The sequence below is a fragment of the Cervus elaphus genome, chromosome 10 (genome assembly GCF_910594005.1).
Source record: "Cervus elaphus chromosome 10, mCerEla1.1, whole genome shotgun sequence".
Taxonomy (NCBI): domain Eukaryota; kingdom Metazoa; phylum Chordata; class Mammalia; order Artiodactyla; family Cervidae; genus Cervus; species Cervus elaphus.
Window position 1 is genome coordinate 50,256,174 of NC_057824.1, and position 22,983 is coordinate 50,279,156.

At 41.1% G+C, this 22,983-nt stretch overlaps 1 protein-coding gene across 1 annotated transcript in view; it reads right to left on the reverse strand.

The window, feature by feature from the left end:
• Positions 1 to 4,680: 4,680 nt before the first annotated feature.
• Positions 4,681 to 22,983, reverse strand: part of LOC122701842 (cytochrome P450 3A24-like) — a 36,136-nt gene continuing 17,833 nt past the window's right edge. Inside the window, exons 8-13 of the mRNA XM_043915226.1 lie at positions 21,380 to 21,507; positions 18,442 to 18,508; positions 14,725 to 14,885; positions 12,116 to 12,342; positions 7,641 to 7,803; positions 4,681 to 4,894 (exon numbers count right to left, since the gene is read on the reverse strand). Coding sequence (XP_043771161.1) covers positions 4,799 to 4,894; positions 7,641 to 7,803; positions 12,116 to 12,342; positions 14,725 to 14,885; positions 18,442 to 18,508; positions 21,380 to 21,507 — 842 coding nt within the window. The 3' untranslated portion in view covers positions 4,681 to 4,798. The remainder of the gene's footprint in view (positions 4,895 to 7,640; positions 7,804 to 12,115; positions 12,343 to 14,724; positions 14,886 to 18,441; positions 18,509 to 21,379; positions 21,508 to 22,983) is intronic.

A 22,983-nucleotide genomic window follows, 5' to 3' on the forward strand; every position in this document is an offset into this window, starting at 1 on the left:
TCTTGGGTGATTAACAAAGAATAAATATTAGTATTAGCTATCAGGTTAATTGATTAAAAGAGAAAGGTCTTATCAGCCCAATAGCTTCAGAAAACACATTTATTAATATTCAATATATCATTTATGATACAAGAATGCACTCCTAATAGCAAGTTATTTCCTTAATGTGATAAAAGTATCTACCAAAACCACCTAATAAAACATCATTCTTCATAGTATAAAAGCATTATCTGGCTATGCCATTTTACCACATGCACATACAGCCTTTTCAAAATTTGTAACACTCTTTAAGTATCTAAAATGCCATCAATTAATTTTATGCTGGAAACAAAAAGAATGTCATTACTTGGTTTTTTTTCAGAAACCCAGTTTGTAGATCCCAGGTGAACAACTGAAAAAAATCACTGAATAAATTAAATATTTTTTTACCCTTTGAGAACTGACCAACATGGGTTCATTCAGTGGGTTCATTCAACTGAGATCAACTAGGTTCAAAAGCTGAGTTCTTCACCTTTAGTTAGAACATAGGCTCCTATGATAATCAGATAGAAAAAATAAACCACCTCCCCAGAAAATAAACAAATGCTACTCATTAGTGAATGCAGTTCCAAGAGTTTTCTAAGTAGACATGTCAGCACATGCCTGCCAAGCCCAGTGATTTTTTCCAGGGGCCCTGCCCAGCCAATTCCAGCCCACACCTTGAATTCAACACAAGATGCCCTGTTCTGATTGGTCACACAGTTACCTCCATGGTCATATGCCCTGTGTATCAGTCTGAGCTGGTCTTTGCTGTGCCTGGTACTACGACACAACATGGGGACAAAGTATGAACAAGACTGTCACAAAGGGCGCTCACCTAGGTAGTGTGCTCAATGCACACAGACACCTCCAAAGGCATCGGGAGGCTGGGAAAGGCAGAGTTAGGTGGGATCCAGAGCCTCTGTAGGGAGGGGTGGGCTTCCTAGAGGAGGTGACATGGATGCAGTACCACGGACAGAGCAGAATTTGCCTAAGGAGAGAGGGCATGCAGGCTGTGAGAATGGTTCATCTTATCAAAATTATCATTGCTGAGTCTGTCATTTCTCGGTTGCAGGCAGTGTCTAAATCAACCAATTTTTATTACTGCTAATAAGGAAGTGATCAGATCACAGGCCAAGTTAGGGATCCTGTAATTCTAGGACCAAGGTTCCACCCCGGATAGCTCAGCAGGGACCTGAAGGATGTGCAGGATGTCTGGGAAAAGCCACATGGCTTTCTGGTATTACAGTGACCTGTCTTGAATTCGTTAGGGTACAGTCCTGAGATTAAAAACATTTACCGAGGTCACACTGACACGCCATGACATCAACCATTCGGGGCCATTTAGCACATTCACAGTGCGGTGCCACCACCTCCTCTAGTTGCAGCACACTCCCCTTCCACCAGAGGGCACTCCTGAGCCCATGGGCAGCTCCTCCCAACTCTCTCCTCTCCCAGCCCCTGGCCACCACTCATGGACATTCTGTCTTCACGGCTTTGCCTCTTCCAAATGTTTCATGTAAATGGAATCAGGTAATGTGTGGTCTCTTGTGTCCGAATTCTTTCATTTATGCATTTTAAAGTTAATCTCTCTTATGCCTTGTATTAGTATTTCACATCTGTGATAACTGAAGAAGCAACTATTGTATGGCTACATCACGATCTGTTTATCCATTCATCCACTGGTCTGCCTTGTGTCTGCCCTTCAGCTATTGTGGAGAGTGGTGTTATGAACACGCAGGTGTATGTCTTTGAGAATTTGTGTTCAGTTCGCTTAGGCATCTACCCAGGAGTGCAATTGCTGGTAATTCTATGCTCAACGACTGAGGAACTGCCAAACTGTTCCACACAGTGGCTGCTTTGTTACATCCTCACCAGCACCTGCTGAGGTTTCCACATTTCCTCTACATCCTCACCAACACTTTCGTTTTCCCTTTTTAAAAAATAGCCATCCCAGGGGACTTCCCTGGTGGTTCAGTGGCTAAGACTCTCTGCTTCCAATGCAGGGGGCCCGGGTTCATACCCTGGTCAGGGAACAAGATCCCATGTGCTGTAACTAAGTCTCTGTAACTAAGACCTCATGCAGTCAAATAAATAAATAAATAAATATTAAAAAAAAAAAAAAAAATAGCCATCCCAGTGGTTGTGATGTAGTAAAATTTCTGGGATTTTGACTTTGTGCTACCAATGTTAGTTAATAATCTGTAAGAATTCAACCAGAGGCAGAGAGGGCAAGCAAAGGGTGTGGTTGGGAACCTTGTCCACCAGGTCCCGGAGGCTTCTCTGGGCTCCCAAGACACCTGTTCTCTCTACTGTGTACACAGCTGCCTAGAAGGCATCCATAGAATGTGACTGATGTGCGGGCCCTAGGTGGGTTATTTAAACCTGCTCAGCCTCAGTTGCCTGATCTGTAGAATGAGGGTTAATAATTATGTCTTTCCCTTCCTATAGGAGCCCAGGTCAGACCAGACCCTGATCCGTGACCTGAGGGGCTTGGGGCCTGAACCTGCAGGTCAGGGTCCCAGTTGTCACTGGGGGTAGAGAACATGTGACCTTGCCCATCACACACCTGATCCTCAGCAAACCCTTAGAAATGTTCACTCACAGGAGCTCATATGAGTTTAAGTAGTAGCCAAAAGGGGCCAGCATTATAGAGTAAGCACAAGTTATGAACTGTGTTGTTTGTTAGCAAAAGGAGACATGAGTTCAAGTTGTAGTTGAAAAATAAATAAAAGGCTGGGAGTTTGCTGACTGAATCTTTACCTTTTCCTTTTAACTATGTTTAGATGCCTCCTTTTCCACCTGCCGTGTGAGGAGCCACTGAGTTGTAAATGTTCAGGACATTACATCCTGGATTCTAATTGGGGCTGGGGGGTGGGTCTGCCCAGCTGTCTGAGCTCAGGGCCCTGAGCAGGACCTCCAACCCTACCTTCCCCACCCACCACACAGATGCATGTTACCTATGTATAGCTGTCATCTATCTATCTATCTATATCAGCTATCTGATATAGTGCATCATCCAACTAACTAGCTATCATCTGTCTACAAAGAAAAGCAAGGATATTCACTGATCCATGCAGTTCCAATCTCTGACTCCACAGGGTTTCTTCTGGTTTCCCCTTTCCTGGACCAGGGACTGCCGTCTCTAACAGGGTAAACCTGTCTTCCATTATCCATAATATGTTTACTTAATCAATCTCCGTTTGTGTAGCTATTGCCACTCAGCCTCTTTCCACCCCTGATATCCTCCTCACCCTCCATGGTTCTCCACACCCTTTTTAGGCTCTGGATGCCCTGGCCAGGCCATTCTTCTGGGAAGACACTATTTGCTCCTTGCCTGGACACCCACACCCATGCCTACTGCTGTTCCTGTGGACACCGTCCCCCCTCAATCTCCACCTTGGAGCCACTGAGTCCCCCTTCTCTGCCCACACCCTGAAGGGTAAGGCTGTCCACCTTCTGTGCTCCCCCATCGGCTTTAGAACTGGACTATCCAGGAAAACACTAGCAAGGAAGGGGCTATGGATGGAAGGAGCAGAAAAGGGAAAGGAAAGGCTGTGTGCAGCTTCTGATATCAACTGAAACTGGCCAGTGACTGTAGCCTTTCTCCCCAGTCAACTGATCAATCAACCATCTTTTATTCCACATTCATTATGTTAAGACAGTTGGCAATTGAGGGTGGAAAACAAAGACACTTCAAGAAAACCTGTTTCCTGCCTTCAAGAAATATCAGGGGAGATGAGATGAAAACTTTTCATCAAAACTAATAACATAATTATGTGCATCTGTTGTTATATAAAATATGTGCTCAAAAAAAGTAGATTTAAACCATGAAAGATAGCTCAGTTGGTAAAGAATTCACCTGCAATGAAGGAGACCCTGGTTCAATCACTGGGTTGGGAAGATCCTCTCAAGAAGGGACAGACTACCCATTCCAGTATTCTTGGGCTTCCCTTGTGGCTCAGCTGGTAAAGAATCTGCCTGCAGTGCAGAAGAGCTGGATTTGATCCCTGCGTTGGGAAGATCCCCTAGAGAAGGGAAAGGCTACACACTCCAATATTCTGGCCTGGAGAATTCCACGAACTGTACAATCCATGGGGTCACAAAGAGTTGGACATGACGAAGCAACTTTCACTTTCATACATTCTAAGAAATGGACAAAACACTGTGGAATGATTCTTACCTATGTAACATAACAAACAGCAGTTTTGAAAAAGGCCCCACCCACCAGGGATTGCGACAGCCAAGTGTTTAGTCACTGGCTCTCCCTGACTCAGTTGTACACATTCCCCCTAAAGTGCAGAATGGTATCCTAACACTTTTGTAAAGAGATGCTTACAGAGTTCCTCAATAGAATATTAGATTTGAAATATATAAAATAAAACCTGTGATATATTAAAAATGTCAGAACTTTAGTCACCACGATAATTCTTGTTTCTGATAATTTGCTGATAAAACTGTTGAGACATTTTCTTTCTTGATCAGTGCTCTGGAGGAGTAGATGGTACTAACTGGGGGTGGGTGGAGATGGTCCTTTGAGAGTCAGATAAGCTGAGTGTACGTATCTGGCCCTCATTAGTTGCCTTGTTCATGTTACACAACATATAACACCACACAGACACTGAGAAAGCTAAACGAATGTGCAGATACCCTAGTCATCCAGCAAGTGCAATCGGTGAAGCCCATCTTTATTTCTGAGTTTTATCACAAAGTAAATCACGTCCTCTGAAATTCTGGGACACAGCTCCTTGAAGAACAAAGCCCAGGTTCTTAGGGGAAGTCAAGCTCCACTTATGGTCTCATCTCTGAGCACAACCTTCAGAACGATGGGTTTTTCCGGTCTTAAAAGTCCTTGACTGTTTATTTTCAAGGGGATCTGCAATAGTTAAGAGAACCAATGAATGAAGCACCGCCAACAACAGAAGCAAAATAGGCAAGATACATTACGGACAATAATGCTTTGCAACAATATACAAACTACTTTTAGCATCGTGTATCTTTGATTTTTTTTAACTACCAATTCAATGTGTTTAACAGCTATAGGTACGGACAGGCTGTCAATGTTTCCTTGATTAAACTTTAACAATTTATGACTTTCAGAAAATTGGTCTATTTAACTTACACTATAAAATATATGGGCATAAAGTCATTTCTAGTACTCACTATTCACTTTTTTAAATTGTTTTAATTCCTCTTTTACTGAGATATAAATGATTAATGGCAAAAACATTTGACTTACATATATGTGAAATTACTACCACAATAAGTTTAGTTAACATCCATCAACTCATAAGAGATAGAAAAGGAAAAAATATTGTTTCCCTCTTATGAACACTTTTAGGATCTACTGTCTTCTACTATATAAAAATGTCAACTGTAATAATCATGTTTTACATGATAGTGCTAGTATTTATTATCTATAACCAGACATTTATACCTTTTGATCATTTTCATCCAATTCCCCTCTTTATCTTTGATTCTCTGTACTTTGTAAGTTATGTCAAGACTGGATAGAGAAAGCATTCATTCATCATTCATTGCACAAAATATCGATTGAGCACTATGCCTATGAAGCATTATGCCTGTTTTTTAAACATGCCCTGGCTCCCAAGTGCAGTGAAAATGGTGAACTTTTGATGACCTACAGTGTTTTGTCTGAGATTTTTAGCCCATTTCTCACCCAGTCACTCCTTCTGTGTTGCGGGAACCAACAGAGTGACCTGACCTCAGTTGACTGAAGGACAAGCAAGGAGTTGTGGAGGGAGAAGCCCCAGCCCATGGGGTACTGGGTGGAGCTTGCAGGGGCATCTGCCCTTCCCAGGGGTGCCCGAGGCCCCTTTCTCTCAGGGCTGAGTCCCCTGCGTGTACACACTTACAGGACACCCACAAGTAAAATGGAAACATCTTTATCCTCCTCTTCCCTGAGAAAGCTACTCAAAGGGAGCAGCGGCTTATTAAATGTATGACTCCTAGAAATAAGCCTTATTTTAGGGATATGCTTGAGATGAATCAATGCCAACTGTTCTGTGTGCTCCTCAGAGAGAGATTTCAATTTGTTAACTGTAACAAATTGTTATTTTAAACTTTCAAATGGTATGCATTTTCCCTGCAGGTAGACACACATAAAACAAGGAAGCACATAAATGACATCTGTTAAATTTTTAAAGTTCAAACTCTCCTGTATTTGTGTCCAAGAGTTCTAATCAACTGCAAGTCACTTCTTAAACATTTGCCCGATGACATCAAGGCACCACTGGGCATTTATGGAAGGAATAAAATGAGGGGACAGAGTTAAAGACCTTCTTAGTTGCAAAGGAAACAAAGGAACCAAACTGGCTGGTTCAGGGACAAAGTATTGTTAGGTGGTAGGCCCCATGAGGCCAGCCTGTGGTGCTTGTAAACACAGCAGAGGGGAGAGTGGGCGCTGGCCTGGACGGGCAGGCTGCATGGAGGGGCTCGGGACTGAACTGGAACTCGAAGGGGGAGAACGGACTGGAGGGTGGACAGGAAGGACACACAGTCATTGTTAGAATGTAAAGGGGGCCCAGCTGGATGGCAGCAGGATCCCTGGCAGGTGAGGGGCTGTGGGAAGCCTTCCCATCCGGTAGAAATGCTTTCACTCAGGGACCACTGTGGCTGCACAGGAGGATCAGTGGGGGTGCTCTCAACGCCACACTCTGGGGGAATTATTTTAGAGAGTCTGAGATGACCTCAGCATCGGGATTTTGCTCCCCAGTAATTTCTTTGTACAAATAGTGGCTGAGAATCACTGTCAGGAGAACTTCTGTAAGTTCCCATGGAGAAGGGCATCACTGAAAAGTCATGACATGGTCATCACTGCTCTCACGACTTTGTACAACATTTTCCTTCCTTCCAGTGGATATGAAACCAAATTTTAAAAGTTGCTCAAATTCAGCTTTTATTTTCCATGTTTATGAACACATATGCAATATAAAGCAATGCATGGGAGATACCATCACATTCAAGGTGATATTGTCTCTAGGAAGAAGGGGACAAGAACTGAGGGGGATGTAAAAGGGATGCCTTTTGTATGTGTAGTAGTTTTTTACTGTATATATTTTTAAAAGACTTGAAGTTAACGTATCAGAATGTCTGGGACTTCCATGGTGGTCCAGTGGTTAAGAATGTCTTGCAACACAGGGGACGAGGGTTCAATCCCCAGTTGGGTAACTAAGATCCCACATTCTGGGAAGCAACTAAACCTGTGAGCCACATCTTTTTACGTGCTGCAAAGAAAGATCCTCCATGACTCAGAGAAAATCCCACATGCCACAGCTAAAACCTGATGCAGCCTAACAAATAAATATTCTTAAAATAAATAAATAAATAAAAGTTGCTCAAATTCACTGACTTTGTACAGTCGTGTTGTGTTAACTGCCTTGACTCTAGATGACCTTTACAGTTGGGTCTTTATGAAGCCACAGACTTAGCCCTCCAGGGATGAAAGACAGTTAAAGCTCACAGGTGGATTCAGACAGATTCTCTTTCTAGTAAATTAAATTATTATTTGAATAGATCACAACCTTATAGACACAGAGAGATACACCTCAGTTAAAAAATTCTCAATAAAACATTATTTATGCAAATAATGAACTGCGAACCTGTGTTTCTTTACAAGGTTTGAAGGAGAAATTCTGCAGGATTCTGACAACAGCAAGTTTCATATTCATGATGGCAAACCTCATGCCAATGCAATTTCGGGGTCCAATTCCAAAAGGCAGGTATACATAAGGATTTATGCTGTCCTTGTTCTTCTTACTGAACCTGGATCCACAACAGTAGATGAAACAAGTGAATGAAACAGAAAAATCACAGAAGCTCCAGGTGTGAGATTTTAACTTAAACCCTCAACCAGTAGCATAAGGGAGACTCCTGTGGTCAGGTGACTGAATCCTGCTGTGTTGATTTTGCTGTATGAAAGGTAAGCCCCAGGGCCTTCCCATTCCCCGGACACCACAGGAGCTTTCAGTTCTGGTGAGCTGATGAGATGAAGACTGTTTAAAGAAAATGTATCTTTAAATATGAGATTAATATTCAGGGTGGTGAGATGTTAGGAAATGAGACTGACTGCAGGAAGAGTGAGTTTCTGCCTCCACGAACGCTTATATTGGTCATGTGCTCAGAGACTAGGAAGCAGGGAACGTCTCTGAATATTTAAATTGTTAGTTTTCTATTGTTTTCCCCTTCCTTGCTCTTGTGTGGGTATGTCTCTCCCTCACACAGAGGATGCTGAGGTCAGTAGATTTATGAGGGCATATGACTCAACTCAATCTGGTTCAATCACTGATTTCCTTGTCTGTTCCACAAACTGATCAAGTCCTTGATGGCTAGACCTCTGCTTAATTCAAATTTGACTCCTCAAATTTGGATTTGGAGAAGTGATAATGGCATTGTGGTTGTATATATTTTCAGTTCAGTTCAGTTCAGTCACTCAGTCATGTCTGACTCTTTGCAATCCCATGAACCGCAGCACGCCAGGCCTCCCTTTCCATCACCAACTCCTGGAGTCCACCGAAACCCATGTCCACCAAGTCAGTGATGCCATCTAACCATCTCATCCTCTGTCGTCCCCTTCTCCTCCTGCCCCCAATCTTTCCCAGCATCAGGGCCTTTTCCAATGAATCAGCTCTTGGCATCAGGTGGCCAAAGTATTGGAGTTTCAGCTTCAGCATCTTCCTTCCAATGAACACCCAGGACTGATCTCCTTTAGGATGGACTGGTTGGATCTCCTTGCAGTCCAAGGGACTCTCAAGAGTCTTCTCCAACACCACAGTTCAAAAGCATCAATTCTTCAGCACTCAGCTTTCTTTGTAGTCCAGCTTTCACATCCATACATGACCACTGGAAAAACCATAGCCTTGACTAGATGGACCTTTGTTGGAAAGTAATGTCTCTGCTTTTTAATATACTATCTAGGTTGGCCATAACTTTCCTTCCAAGGAGTAAGCATCTCTCTTTTTTTTTTTTCCATTTATTTTTATTAGTTGGAGGCTAATTACTTTACAGTATTGTAGTGGTTTTTGTCATACATTGACATGAATCAGCCATGGATTTACATGTGTTTCCCATCCCGATCCCCCCTCCCACCTCCCTCTCCACCCAATCCCTCTGGGTCTCCCCAGCGCACCAGGCCCGAGCACTTGTCTCATGCATCCAACCTAATTTCATGGCTGCAATCACCATCTGCAGTGATTTTGCAGCCCAGAAAAATAAAGTCAGCCACTGTTTCCACTGTTTCCCCATCTATTTCCCATGAACTGATGGGACCAGATACCATGATCTTAGTTTTCTGAATGTTGAGCTTTAAGCCAACTTTTTCACTCTCCTCTTTCACTTTCATCAAGAGGCTCTTTAGTTCCTCTTCACTTTCTGCCATAAGGGTGGTGTCATCTGCATATCTGAGGTTATTGATATTTCTCCTGGCAATCTTGATTCCAGCTTGTGCTTCCTCCAGCCCAGTGTTTCTCATGATGTACTCTGCATATAAGTTAAATAAGCAGGGTGACAATATACAGCCTTGATGTACTCCTTTTCCTATTTGGAACCAGTCTGTTGGTCCATGTCCAGTTCTAACTGTTGCTTCCTGAGCTGCATACAGGTTTCTCAAGAGGCAGGTCAGGTGGTCTGGTATGCCCATCTCTTTCAGAATTTTCCACAGTTTGCGGTGATCCACACAATCAAAGGCTTTGGCATAGTCAATAAAGCAGAAATAGATGTTTTTCTGGAACTCTCTTGCTTTTTCGATGATCCAGCGGATGTTGGCAATTTGAACTCTGGTTCCTCTGCCTTTTCTAAAACCAGCTTGAACATCTGGAAGTTCACAGTTCACGTATTGCTGAAGCCTGGCTTGGAGAATTTTGAGCATTACTTTACTAGCGTGTGAGATGAGTGCAATTGTGCGATAGTTTGAGCAGTCTTTGGCATTGCCTTTCTTTGAGATTGGAATGAAAACTGACCTTTTCCAGTCCTGTGGCCACTGCTGAGTTTTCCAAATTTGCTGGCATACTGAGTGCAGCACTTTCACAGCGTCATCTTTCAGGATTTGAAATAGTTCAACTGGAATTCCATCACCTCCACTAGCTTTCTTCATAGTGATGCTTCCTAAGGCCCACTTGACTTCACATCCCAGGATGTCTGGCTCTAGGTGAGTGATCACACCATTGTGATTATCTGGGTCGGGAAGATCATTTTTGTACAGTTCTTCTGTGTATTCTTGCCCCCTTTCTTAATATCTTCTGTTTCTGTTAGGTCCCTACCATTTCTGTCCTTTATTGGGCCCATCTTTGCATGAAATGTTCCTTTGGTATCTCTAATTTTCTTGAAGAAATCTCTAGTCTTTCCCATTCTATTGTTTCCTCTATTTCCTTGCATCAATTGCTGAGGAAGGCTTTCTTTGCTCCTTGCTATTCTTGGAGCTCTGCATTCAAATGGGTATATCTTTCTTTTTCTCCTTTGATTTTCACTTCCTTTCTTTTCACAGCTATTTGTATATATTTTAAAGAGTCTGTATTATAAAAAATATTCTGGAAGAATATTTTGGAAGAATACATTAAACATGATTCATAAAACTTGTGCTTATAAACTATACTGTGCATGTGTCAAAAACTCTTTATAATCTGCTTTAACATTTGGATTTCTCACTCCCTCGACCAGACCCTGACACACACATGTGAGCACTAGGTCTCTGCTTGACGGCTGAGTGAATCAAAGGGAAGTAGAGTGAGTGGTCTCTGGTTTTAGGTTTCTGACGCTGCAGGAGGGGAAGTTGCTGAGCTTGAGGCAGACAGTGAGTTTCCCTGGTCCAGAACAGAGGACTTGGTGGACTCTGACTCTTCTTTCAGCAATGCTATGGGTACAGGTTATGCTAGTGCTAGAGACACCAGGGTGAACAAGACACAGTCCCTGCCATCACAGAGCTTATAGTCAGGGGCTCATAAAATGCTAGATCCGAGATAGTGCCTAAAATGTTCAATCCAAACTTTGCTCACCATAAAATAAATGGGAGAGCATCAACTCTCTCCAGAGTCCAATGTGCCCAAACCAGACCCTGACTCTGAATTCCCAGAAGACAATGCTTAACCTCTCCAAGGCAGGTGTCTAGATGACTAGACAGCAGAGGACTTCTCTTTGGAAGGTCAAAAAACATGGAGGCAAAAGGGAGCTGGCCTAGGTCTACAGCCACAGATGGAAGAGGCCACCTATGTCTCCTCCATCCTCACCAAGGCTCCTGGAACCACTTGGGATGACTACAGCCCCACAATAATAATAGAGGAAACAGCAGTCAATGTTTAAAGAAATGGAAATGTGGGAACATTAGTGATGAATTCAAAGAGCTAAAGAACAGACAGGAAGATTTAAAAGAAATAGAAACCAATACACCTAAAATAATATAGCTGTTAAGTAAATTATAGCAGGTGCAACAATTAAATATATATTATATATATACAAATTATATATATATATATAACACAGAATTCCATTTATACTTTACTGTTAAATATAGTAAGTAATTGAAAAATAAACTATATATAATGACATTCTAAGTTTTAACAATCTGTATATGCATAGAGAAATGTCCACAAGACTTACATTGCACTATTAATGAGGCCTATCTTAAGGTATTGGACTTCCCTGATGGCTCAGTGGTAAAGTATCCACCTGCCAACGCAGAAGACATGGGTTCGATCCCTGGGTCAGGAACATCCCCTGGAGAAGCAAATAGCAACCCACTCCAGTCTTCTTGCCTGGAAAATCCCACGGACAGAGGAGACTGGTGGGCTACAGTTCATGAGGTCACAAAGAGTTGGAAACGACTTAGTGACTAAACAACAAATAAGCTTAAGTTTTTAGGAATGCACACAACTAAAATTTTCTGTTTTTTTTTTTTTTTTAGTTTATGGTTGGTAAAATTTTTAATCAAATAATATCATTCTTGGAAAAAGTAAAGACATTTAACAATAAAAGATGTAAAATAAAATGATTGTACAGTCACATATTTGTCACCCATAATAAGGGTTGTCAGAATACGCTCTGAGCAACTGGATCAGAGAGGGTCCCCTTCCCTGGGGTCTTGTACCTTTCAGGACAGAACTCCTCAGGCTCTGGCCAGAACTCTGGGTCTCTGTGAAGCACGGAGATCGGCACTGTCATTGTTGTCCCTTTGGGAATGGACACCCCATGGATTTCCACATCCTTCTTACAGAACCTATCAATCCTAACAGCAATTGGGAACATTCTGAGAGTCTCATTCACCACCATGTCAAGATACTCCATCTGTGCCAGGACTTCGTAGGTCGGAGGCGCCTGGGAAGAAAGAAAGAGATTTTGATAAATTAAGATATCAGATCAACCTTCAACTCCATCTATGTAGACCTATTGGAATGTTAGGAGCTCCAGGAAATAATTTAAATTGGTAAAGGACCTTAGCATTTATAGACATTACTATCATGTCCTTTGACCTCAATGCCCATTGAGATGTACCTGGTGGTGATCAAGTAGTCGTGATAACAGAAGAAAATTGGGACAATCGTCTAAACAGTGTGAAACACCACAGGTTATCAGGGAGTGTATTTTCTCTCTCATGAGAACAAACATGACCAACAGACTAGGACCCTTACTCTTAAGTGAAAGTCCAAAGTCAATGTTTCCTTTTAAAAGTGAGGCTACACATCTGTACCAATGCAAGAACGTGTAAAAGAGCAAATCCCCTATCCTTAGTTGAAGACTCCTGACTGCTCATTCTCTTCATTATACATGTATAGTCTGGAAACAATATATGAAAACTCTATAAATAATTTGGGGAGAAACAAGTTCCTTTCTAAACCAAATATGCAAATGAAGAGTAAGATTGGGAACACAATTTTAGATGCAGGGAAGTTACAAGAGGATCAGAACCCCAACCTCTGCTGCTAGAAGAGTCTCTTATTATCCCTACAGGTGTGACCCTAAGGTCTGAAGGTCTAAACAAGCCATTGCAGCCCCAGGGGCCAGGTCTCCGCACACCACAAAGAACTCCAGTTTTGGCTGAGATCTGAGACCACTGGGGGGTGATACATGGCTGTCACGTGGGGTTGTAGTTAAGGAGCAACATTGTGGAGGGTAAGAGTGGCTCAGGAGCCAACACCGTGGATCACAGCTTGACTTGATCACCACCACGTACACAACTAGTGTCTGGAAGTGTTCCATCTCCCTGTCGCTCAGGTTTCTCACGTGTCACATGGAGACAGAGGGAGCTGACCCTCCAGAGGGTTGTGTGGCAGAGACACTCACTGCTCACCCAGCATCCATGTAGGCCCCATGTTTCCCAGCCCACTTGAGGTTATGGCCAAATCACCCTTGCCAACAGGCTGTGAACTTAGGCGATTATGTCAGTTCAGAGACAAATCAGTTGAAAACCCAGTAAGCAGCTCTTGAGTTCCTTATTCACAGATGACAAGAAGGCCTCATGTTTCAGATAAGGCAATTATAAGACGGTGAAGGCTCTGAGCCAGTTTTCCTGGGTGACTCTATGAAGCAGAGCTGTCCACTCCATCCTCCACTAACAATCCATGTTCAGCGTGTCCACGTGGGTGATGGAAAACTTTGCTATGAAAGCCCCTGAGATCCCAGGGCTTGTCTGTTACTGAGGTATAAGCTAGCCTCTCCTGACTAATAAAGAATTTCTTCAAAATTAAATGCATTTATAAATAGAAAGTATTTAGACCAGACATACAAAGTAAGAAGCACATATCAGCCAATAGTACTAGTATTATAAGTATTCTTATGAAAAGGAGAGAATGCAATGCCTTAGCTAGCCTCGGTCTGTTAGTGATCTTTCAATTTTCTTGTAATCAAAAGAATCCCAATATGGGGTTTATCAGAGAAGAAATATCATCTCTAATTTATGCAGGCCCTACAAAGTATTTGAAGGACCTAGGATTTGAAAGGTCATAAGACTGGTCCAAAACCAGTCAGGTCTCATACTCATGTCCTCTGTTTCCTACTGTATATCCTTTCTTGTACACCAGGCTCCACCTAGGCTATAGTTTACTCAGGGCAGTAGACTGAATTAATGGTCCCAATTCTCCACCATTTCCTCTGTCCATTCCCTTTGCCATTAACTCTGCGATGCCCTCCCATTCTGACTCAGGTTGGTCAGGTGGCTCACTTTGAACCTGTGGAATACTCGCTAAGTGTAATGCTAGCAGAGTTTTGAAAGTCACACACTGGATTAGGCCTCTTGCTCATGACATCTACCACTGCCTTGAGAAGCAGACATGTGGAGAGTGAGACACGTGAGGAGCAAAACGTGTGGAGTTGAGTCAGTCCAACCGCTTATCTAAGGCCAGCCTAGATCAGCCAACACCCAGACCACAGCAAGTCCAAACAATATCAATAGATAAATATGCAGACACCATGAACTTGGGCAAACTCTGCGAGATAGTGAGGAACAGGGAGGCCCGGCGTGCTATATTCCATGGAGTCACAAAGAGTCCAAAATGACTTAGCGACAAAACAACAACAAACGCAGACACCAGAGAGATAAGTGTTTACTGTTAGTTTGGATTCTTTTCTACTGCACCACCTGGGAATGGACGTAAATGATTTGATGCTTATGCTTTGGGCAAAAACCTCCTAAGTAGTGGAGAGAAGACAATCATGCTAAGCTTTCACCTTGCCCCTCTCTCTCCGGGTATCATCACTCACCTTATTGGGGAAAGTTGCATCAATTTCCTCCTGCAGCTTCTGCTGGACATCAGGGTGAGTGGCCAATTCATATATAATGAAGGAAAGAGTACTGCTAGTGGTCTCATAGCCACCAAAAATAAAGATAATACTTTGGGCCACGAGTTCTTGGTCACAGAGAGCTGAAAAGAAAGTCAAGACATTTTAGGTAAAGCATAGCAATGTAAAAATCATAGTTTAGATGATGAGACATTCCAGTGAAACTCCCAAACCCCTAGGGGAAATCAGGTAAAAGTAATTTAGACTCAAACTGAGAGTGATTTCTACTCTGTGTCTGCCTCACAGAGCCCAGAAAAAGCCAAGAACTGTCTTAATTGAGTTTTTCCCAGGGTATACTATTCTTGGCTCTCTGTTCCTGGCAATTCCATGCCCCCACCAACACAGCTGGGTAGCACTTCTAACATTTCCAGTGTTATCAGCCTGTCCCTTAGAGAACTGTAAAAGAACTTTAGCTCCAAGTAAAATGGAGTAGCATTCTCTTCTAGAATATTTTAAATTATTCTAGTTAAGGTGTAGCTTGATTTAAGAGATTTATGATACTAAGGCTATATGATAGGGGAAATTGAATTATATTTTATCAAAACATTTCCAGGAACACAAGAGTACAATACTGGGCTACAGCTAAACTCTTGTTACTCAAAGAATGGTCCATGGACCAGCAGCATGAGCAGGATCTAGAAGCCTAATACAAATTCAGAACTATGGAAACAACATGTGAAGTTTCATGAGATGTGGAGATGTGTGTGCACAATGTAGCCTGAGAAGCATGGATTATGCCCTTGAGAGGCATCAGGTGATACAAGACCTGGGGCACAAGCCTTCAAGGGGATGATCGAGATATGTATAGAAGCTACAGAAATCAATAAAAAACTTGAAGAGTTGTGATGATCCTAGTCTAATCATTGGCATTAAAATAGCAGAAGAAAGAATGTGTGCATATAAGGACATAGGCCAGTGTGAAATACAGAAAAATTAGGTCCAGGGAGTAGAATTAGCAATGCTAATTCAACTCCAGCCTGAAAGTCATCCTCTCAGTTTACACCCCCACTTTCTGCTCTTCTTTATTCTTACCAAACAGCCCTGTGATTATACACTGGTCTCCATTTTTATTTTCTCCCAAGAGACCAAGCATGCTCAGGCTCTCAGCTATTTGATGGGACTGAAGTAGGATCTTTGTTACTTAGAGCACTCAACTCAACGTGGTACCTGACCCAACCAACTGACTAAAAATAAAAGCAATATAAAATGAGTGTAATAAAGATCTAGAAAGTTCTAGTTCCCCAATGATGATATGTGTGATGTTATCGTGGATAAATTCAACCATCAAATTCATTCCCAGTTAGCATAAACCACAAAATACTCAAAGTTTAGAGTTGTGCTATCTAATATATGACTCTTCAAATTTTAATTGATTAAAATTAAATACAACTTATCATTCAGGTTTCAGTAGCACTAGTCATACGTCACAGGACATCCCTGGTGGCTCAGATGGTAAAGTGTCTGCCTATAATACAGGAGACCCAGGTTCAATCCCTGGGTCAGGAGGATCTCCTGGAGAAGGAAATGGCAACCCAATCTAGTATTCTTGCCTGGAAAATCCAATGGATGGAAGAAACTGGTAGGCTACAGTCCACGGGTCACAAAGACTCAGACACGACTGAGCAACTTCATACTCACTGACTCAGTCTCATGTCAAGTCCTCAACAGAAACTTATGTCTAGTGATTACTATATTGAACAGAGCAGATATAGAATATTTCCTTCATCATGGAACATTGTATTGAATAATGTACTTGGAAAAATGATAAATGATAATAATAGATAGATAGACATAAGTAGGTGTACACACAGGAATAGACATAATGAGAATGGGCTGGAGTCAATTTATCCCTGCTTTCAAGAACCAGTTTTATACAGATCACCAGCCCAGGTGGGATGCATGAGACAAGCGCTAGGGCCTGGTGCACTGGGAAGACCCAGAGGAATCGGGTGGAGAGGGAGGCGGGAGGGGGGATCGGGATGGGGAATACATGTAACTCCATGGCTGATTCATGTCAATGTATGACAAAACCCACTGCAATGTTGTGAAGTAATTAGCCTCCAACTAATAAAAATAAATGAAAAAAAAGAACCAGTTTTATAAAATTAATAATTTTGTGAGGTTATCACAAATTATCACAAATATTGAGAGGTTAACAATCCATTGGTAGCTTCAGATTAATCATCTAGGAGTATTCATGTCATGGAATTAAAACAAATCAGGGTCTTTTTGTTTGAGAGAGAGAGAGCATATTTATATCAGTGATTTGAGGTAGATATAGAAATCTTTTTTATTTTTACAACTGGGTTAAAAGTAGTTGATCTTCTGAAAGTTGTCCACTGAGGATCTAGAAGCAAAGAAACCCTAGTAGCAATGAATATTCCTAGAACCCAAATTTTGGATTCTAAATACCATTTCTCACTAAATGGAACCTGAACTTCTTAGAGAAATGGCTTATTCCAGGGGAAATAGGAGAGAAAGCTGGAATGCCTTGCATTAGGAAGTGAGGAAGTTCTTAGAAAATGATAAATGAAAAGGATACAGGATACTCTGTATATGACAGTGGTAGACACACATCATTATACATTTATCGAAACCCATAGAATATACAATACCAAGATTGGACCCAGGTGTGAGCTATTGTCTTTGGGTGATAATAATGTATCAGTGTAGGTTCATTGATTATAACAAGTGTATCACTCCAGTATGGACTTCAGATATTGAGGAAGGCTATATGTAGGTGGGGGCAGAATGTATATCGGGAAACTCTGTATTCTTCACTCAATTAAGATTTTTTAATTTATGCTAAAAAATGGCCTATTGAAAAAATTTTTCAGGAGAAAAAGTAATATGTATATAGGAGCCTACTTGAAAGGGCTCCAGGGGAGAAACCTGAGAGAATTTGAAAATCAAAATGAAGAGTGATGTGAGAGAGTAAGTTAGCTGTACATGAGATATACTGACATAAATAAATAAATGATGGGGGAGAATGGAGAGCTCTCCCTGTGAAAGAACATCAGCTGATAAGTATAGAAGAATGATGGGTTTTGAAAGGCATGTTTTAATCATCATAGTAACAATGGTTTCGGTCAAAAACCATCCATGAATGATAAAACCAGTGGGTGACAATTTGAAGAGGAACAGAATATTTACAGTCTCAAAGGCTTCTCCAAGAAATTACCTATTAATAACAAAGGGAAAAACAAATACACTTTACAGTAGAATAAGCCGGTGAACACAAGTTTAAAAGTGTTCCAACTTAAGGTCACCAACACTGGGGCAATGTGCCCCCTGAAGAATGAAAGGATGAAGCCTTGATGCAAATTTCCAGGCAGAGGTTCTGACTTGGTGGGTCTGGAGGAGCCTGAGAACTGATGTTGGAACCAAGCTCCCCAGAGGTTCAGCTGTAGTGATCCACATCATAACTGACTTCTGGGCATGACATCCTTGTTATACTTGCCCTTCGAGCGCTGAACAAAGTTATGCCTGCAAACTTCTAGAAAGTACCACAGTCTACTCTTTCTTTCTGCACAAGTGTCTTTCTTCAATTTGGCCTAAATTCCCATCTGCCTGGAAATATTCCTGCACATTTTCAGAACTTCCCCCTACCTCTGTGTCTCCCCAGCTCTCCTTGGTTACCTTTATGATTGTCTGTTTCCTTGGAATTCTGGGAGTTAATCATCAGCTGAAGAAAATCCACTCGTGGCTGTAAGCAGAAAGAAATTTCTATGAAAGAAAGTTACTTGTGAAGTCACAGACAAATCAGGAGTGCAGTATTTAACCTCTTTCCTGAGACTATCGCCCCTTAAGTAGCAGAAGTCTGACTAGTATTGCCTGATTCCTCAGTGAACTAATATTCTCCTGTAGACCTTGGAGAACATGATGTTTCTCAGAGAGAAAACCGCCATCATGTCAACACTTTTTTGGTCCTCACTCTCTCTGATTTTTGGTTTCTCTGGCGTTTGAAACAGCTTCCTTGCCCAAGAGTTGCCAGCTGTCTCTTCTGTCACACCTGTTTGTTCTGGAGAAAGTCCATGACTTGGATCCTTTTTTCCTTCCAATTTTAATTCCCTTTTTTTTTTTTTCCATTTATTTTTATTAGTTGGAGGCTAATCACTTTACAATATTGTAGTGGTTTTTGCCATACACTGACATGAATCAGCCATGGATCTACACGTGTTCCCCATCCCGATCCCCCCCCTCCCACCTCCCTCCCCATCCCATCCCTCCGGGTCTTCCCAGTGCACCAGCCCTGAGCACTTGTCTCATGCATCACACCTGGGCTGGTGATCTGTTTCACCCTTGATAGTCAATGCTATGACTATTTCAGTAGATGCAGAAAAAGCCTTTGACAAAATTCAACATCCATTTATGATAAAAACCCTCCAGAAAGCAGGAATAGAAGGAACATACCTCAACATAATAAAAGCTATATATGACAAATCCACAGCAAACATTATCCTCAATGGTGAAAAATTGAAAGCATTTCCCTTAAAGTCGGGAACAAGACAAGGGTGCCCACTCTCACCACTACTATTCAACATAGTTTTGGAAGTGTTGGCCACAGCAATCAGAACAGAAAAAGAAATGAAAGGAATCCAGATAGGAAAAGAAGAAGTAAAACTCTCACTGTTTGCAGACAACATGATCCTCTACATAGAAAACCCTAAAGACTCTACCAGGAAATTGTTAGAGCTAATCAATGAATACAGTAATGTTGCAGGATATAAAATTAACACAGAAATCCCTTGCATTCCTATACACTAACAATGAGAAAACAAAGATAAATTAAGGAAACAATACCATTCACCATTGCAACAAAAAGAATAAAATACTTAGGAATATATCTACCTAAAGAAATGAAAGACCTATATATAGAAAACTAAAAAACACTGATGAAAGAAATCAAAGAGGACACAAATAGATGGAGAAATATACCGTGTTCATGGATTGGAAGAATCAATGTTGTCAAAATGACTATAATACCCAAAGCAATCTATAGATTTAATGCAATCCCTATCAAGCTACCAATGGTATTTTTCAGAGAACTAGAACAAATAATTTCACAATTTGTATGGAAATACAAAAAACCTCGAATAGCCAAAGTAATCTTGAGAAAGAAGAATGGAACTGGAGGAATCAACCTGCCTGACTTCAGCCTCTACTACAAAGCCACAGTCATCAAGACAGTGTGGTACTGGCACAAAGACAGAAATATAGATCAATGGAACAGAATAGAAAGCCCAGAGATAAGTCCACGTACCTATGGACACCGTATCTTTGACAAGGGAGGCAAGGATATACAATGGAAAAAAGACAAACTCTTTAACAAGTGGTGCTGGGAAAACTGGTCAACCACTTGTAAAAGAATGAAACTAGAACACTTTCTAACACCATACACAAAAATAAACTCAAAATGGATTAAAGATCTAAATGTAAGACCAGAAACTATAAAACTCCTAGAGGAGAACATAGGCAAAACACTCTCTGACATAAATCACAGCAGGATCCTCTATGACCCACCTCCCAGATATTGGAAATAAAAGCAAAAATAAACCAATGGGACCTAATTAAACTTAAAAGCTTCTGCACAACAAAGGAAACTATAAGCAAGGTGAAAAGACAGCCTTCAGAATGGGAGAAAATAATAGCAAACGAAGCAACAGACAAAGGATTAATCTCAAAAATATACAAGCAACTCCTGAAGCTCAATTCCAAAAAAATAAATGACCCAATCAAAAAATGGGCCAAAGAAGTAAACAGACACTTCTCCAAAGAAGACATACAGATGGCTAACAAACACATGAAAAGATGCTCAACATCACTCATTATCAGAGAAATGCAAATCAAAACCACAGTGAGGTACCAATTTTAATTCCTAATGAATTACCACACAAATTAATCCTCTCACATGTGCAAAGTACATTGGCAGCTGTTACAGAAGCATCTTCAAGGCCTTGACCCTTTTCAGTGACATCCTGGGTACAAAACCCTCTGTTCCCCTGACCTGCAGACAAGCTTGCGTCTCAGGCCTCATGGAGGTGAAGGTGGGTTAACTAGCTTGCAGCCTCATGGCCCAGAGAAGATCCCTGCCCATGCCAGACTAGCAGAGGGCTCAAATTTAACAGAGAATACACTCCACCAGCTGACAGATGGGGCTTTCCATTGCACAACCTATAAAATAGGAGTCTTGGAAACAAAGTGATTCTTTACCAGTATAACATGTGGGGAAATTATAATATCAGTAAAATCATTTTTAAACTAATTTTTATCCTTTAACAGTTTATTGAATGGAAGTGGTAAAGCATTTATCTCAACAATACATATGCAATGACATACTAATATGCATTCCTACTATTAAATTTAAACAGCACTCTCTGGCTCATTTTCTTATTTTTTCCCCAACCTCCACCTTCCTCATCACTCCACAATGGTATATTAATAACTCCCCAGTTCTAAAATCTATACTTCTCTACCTATCTTTTAAAAACTGCAGAGAAGTGCACAAATCATATGTGTGGAGGTAAATAAATTTTCAAAAAGTGAACCCCCTCGCGTAACCATCACCAGATTTTACCTTTTGAATATCTTTGAGGCGACTTTCTTTTATCTTTTTTACGGATGTTGTGAAAAAATTCACAGCGCTTTTTGGAAACATGCTGATATTTAATACTTCAAAGACTGGGATAAGGAATGGAAAGAGTGCTGAAGAGAAAACATAAAAGAAAAGCAGAGTAAAAAATCAAAATTTACGCATTAAGTATAATTTGCACTATCTGTCAGAGAAAGATATCAGAATCACTCCCGCTGTGACCTTTGCTCAGACTTCCAAGCCAGTGACTGAGCAAGGCCAAGTCCACTTATGGGGCCTTCACTACAGTCGTGAAACCAGTGGTCCCTCTGCCTTTTGGAACGATCAAGGAAACAGAATTATATTCCTTAACTTGTTGGCTTTTTATCTATTTGATTAGAGTCTCTTCGGATACACCACACTATAGTCTGCTACTCTAATTAACCTTTTCATTCAAACAACAATTCAAGATAGAAATAAAACAGTGTGTGCCTCTCAGCCATAATTGAATTAAATGAAAAATCAATAACAGAAATTGGGAAATTCACAAATAATGGAAATTAAACAATATACTCTTAAATAACCAAGGAGCTGTATACTATATCAAAAATGAAACCAGGAATTTCTTTGAAATGAAAAATGAAACTATTACTTACTAAAATGAATGGAACATAGGAAAAACATTGCTCATGGAAAACTTTAAGGCTATAAATGTCTACTTTTAAAAAGAACAAAGATCTCAAAGTCATGAACCTAACTTTCCACCCTAACTCACTGAAAAAAGAAGAGCAAACTCAACCTAAATCTAGACGAAAGAAGAAAGTAATGAAGATTTTGTATTTCCATACAAGATGGGATGGGGAGGGAGGGGGGAGGGGGGATGGGGATGGGGAGCACATGTAAATCCATGGCTGATTCATGTCAATGTATGGCAAAAACCACTACAATATTGTAAAGTAATTAGCCTCCAACTAATAAAAATAAATTTTAAAAAACCTGAAAATAGAATTGCCATACCACCCAGCAATCCCACTGCTGGGCATACACCCCGAGCAAACCAGAACTGAAAGAGACACATGTACCCCAATGTTCATGGCAGTACTATTTACAATAGCTAGGACATGGAAGCAACCTAGATGTCCGTCAGCAGATGAATGGATAAGGAAATTATGGTACATATACACAATGGAATATTACTAACTATAAAAAGAAATGCATTTGAGTCAGTTATAATGAGGTGGATGATCCTGGAGCCTATTACACAAAGTGAAATAAGTCAGAAAGATAAAGAAAAATACTGTATATTAATGCATATATATGGAATTTAGAAAGAAGGTACCGACAATTCTACATGCAGGGCTGCAAAGGAGACAGATGTAAAGGAGAGAGTTTCAAACTAAGTGGGAGAAGATGGGGGTGGGATGATTTGAGAGAATAGCACTGAAACATGTACATTATCATATGTAAAATAGATGACCAGTGCAAGTCGATGCATGAAGCAGGGCACCCAAAGCTGGTGCTCTGGGATAACCCAAAAAGATAGGGTGCAGAGAGATGTGGGAGGGGGAGTCAGTATGGGGTGGACACATGTATACCTGTGGCCGATTCAT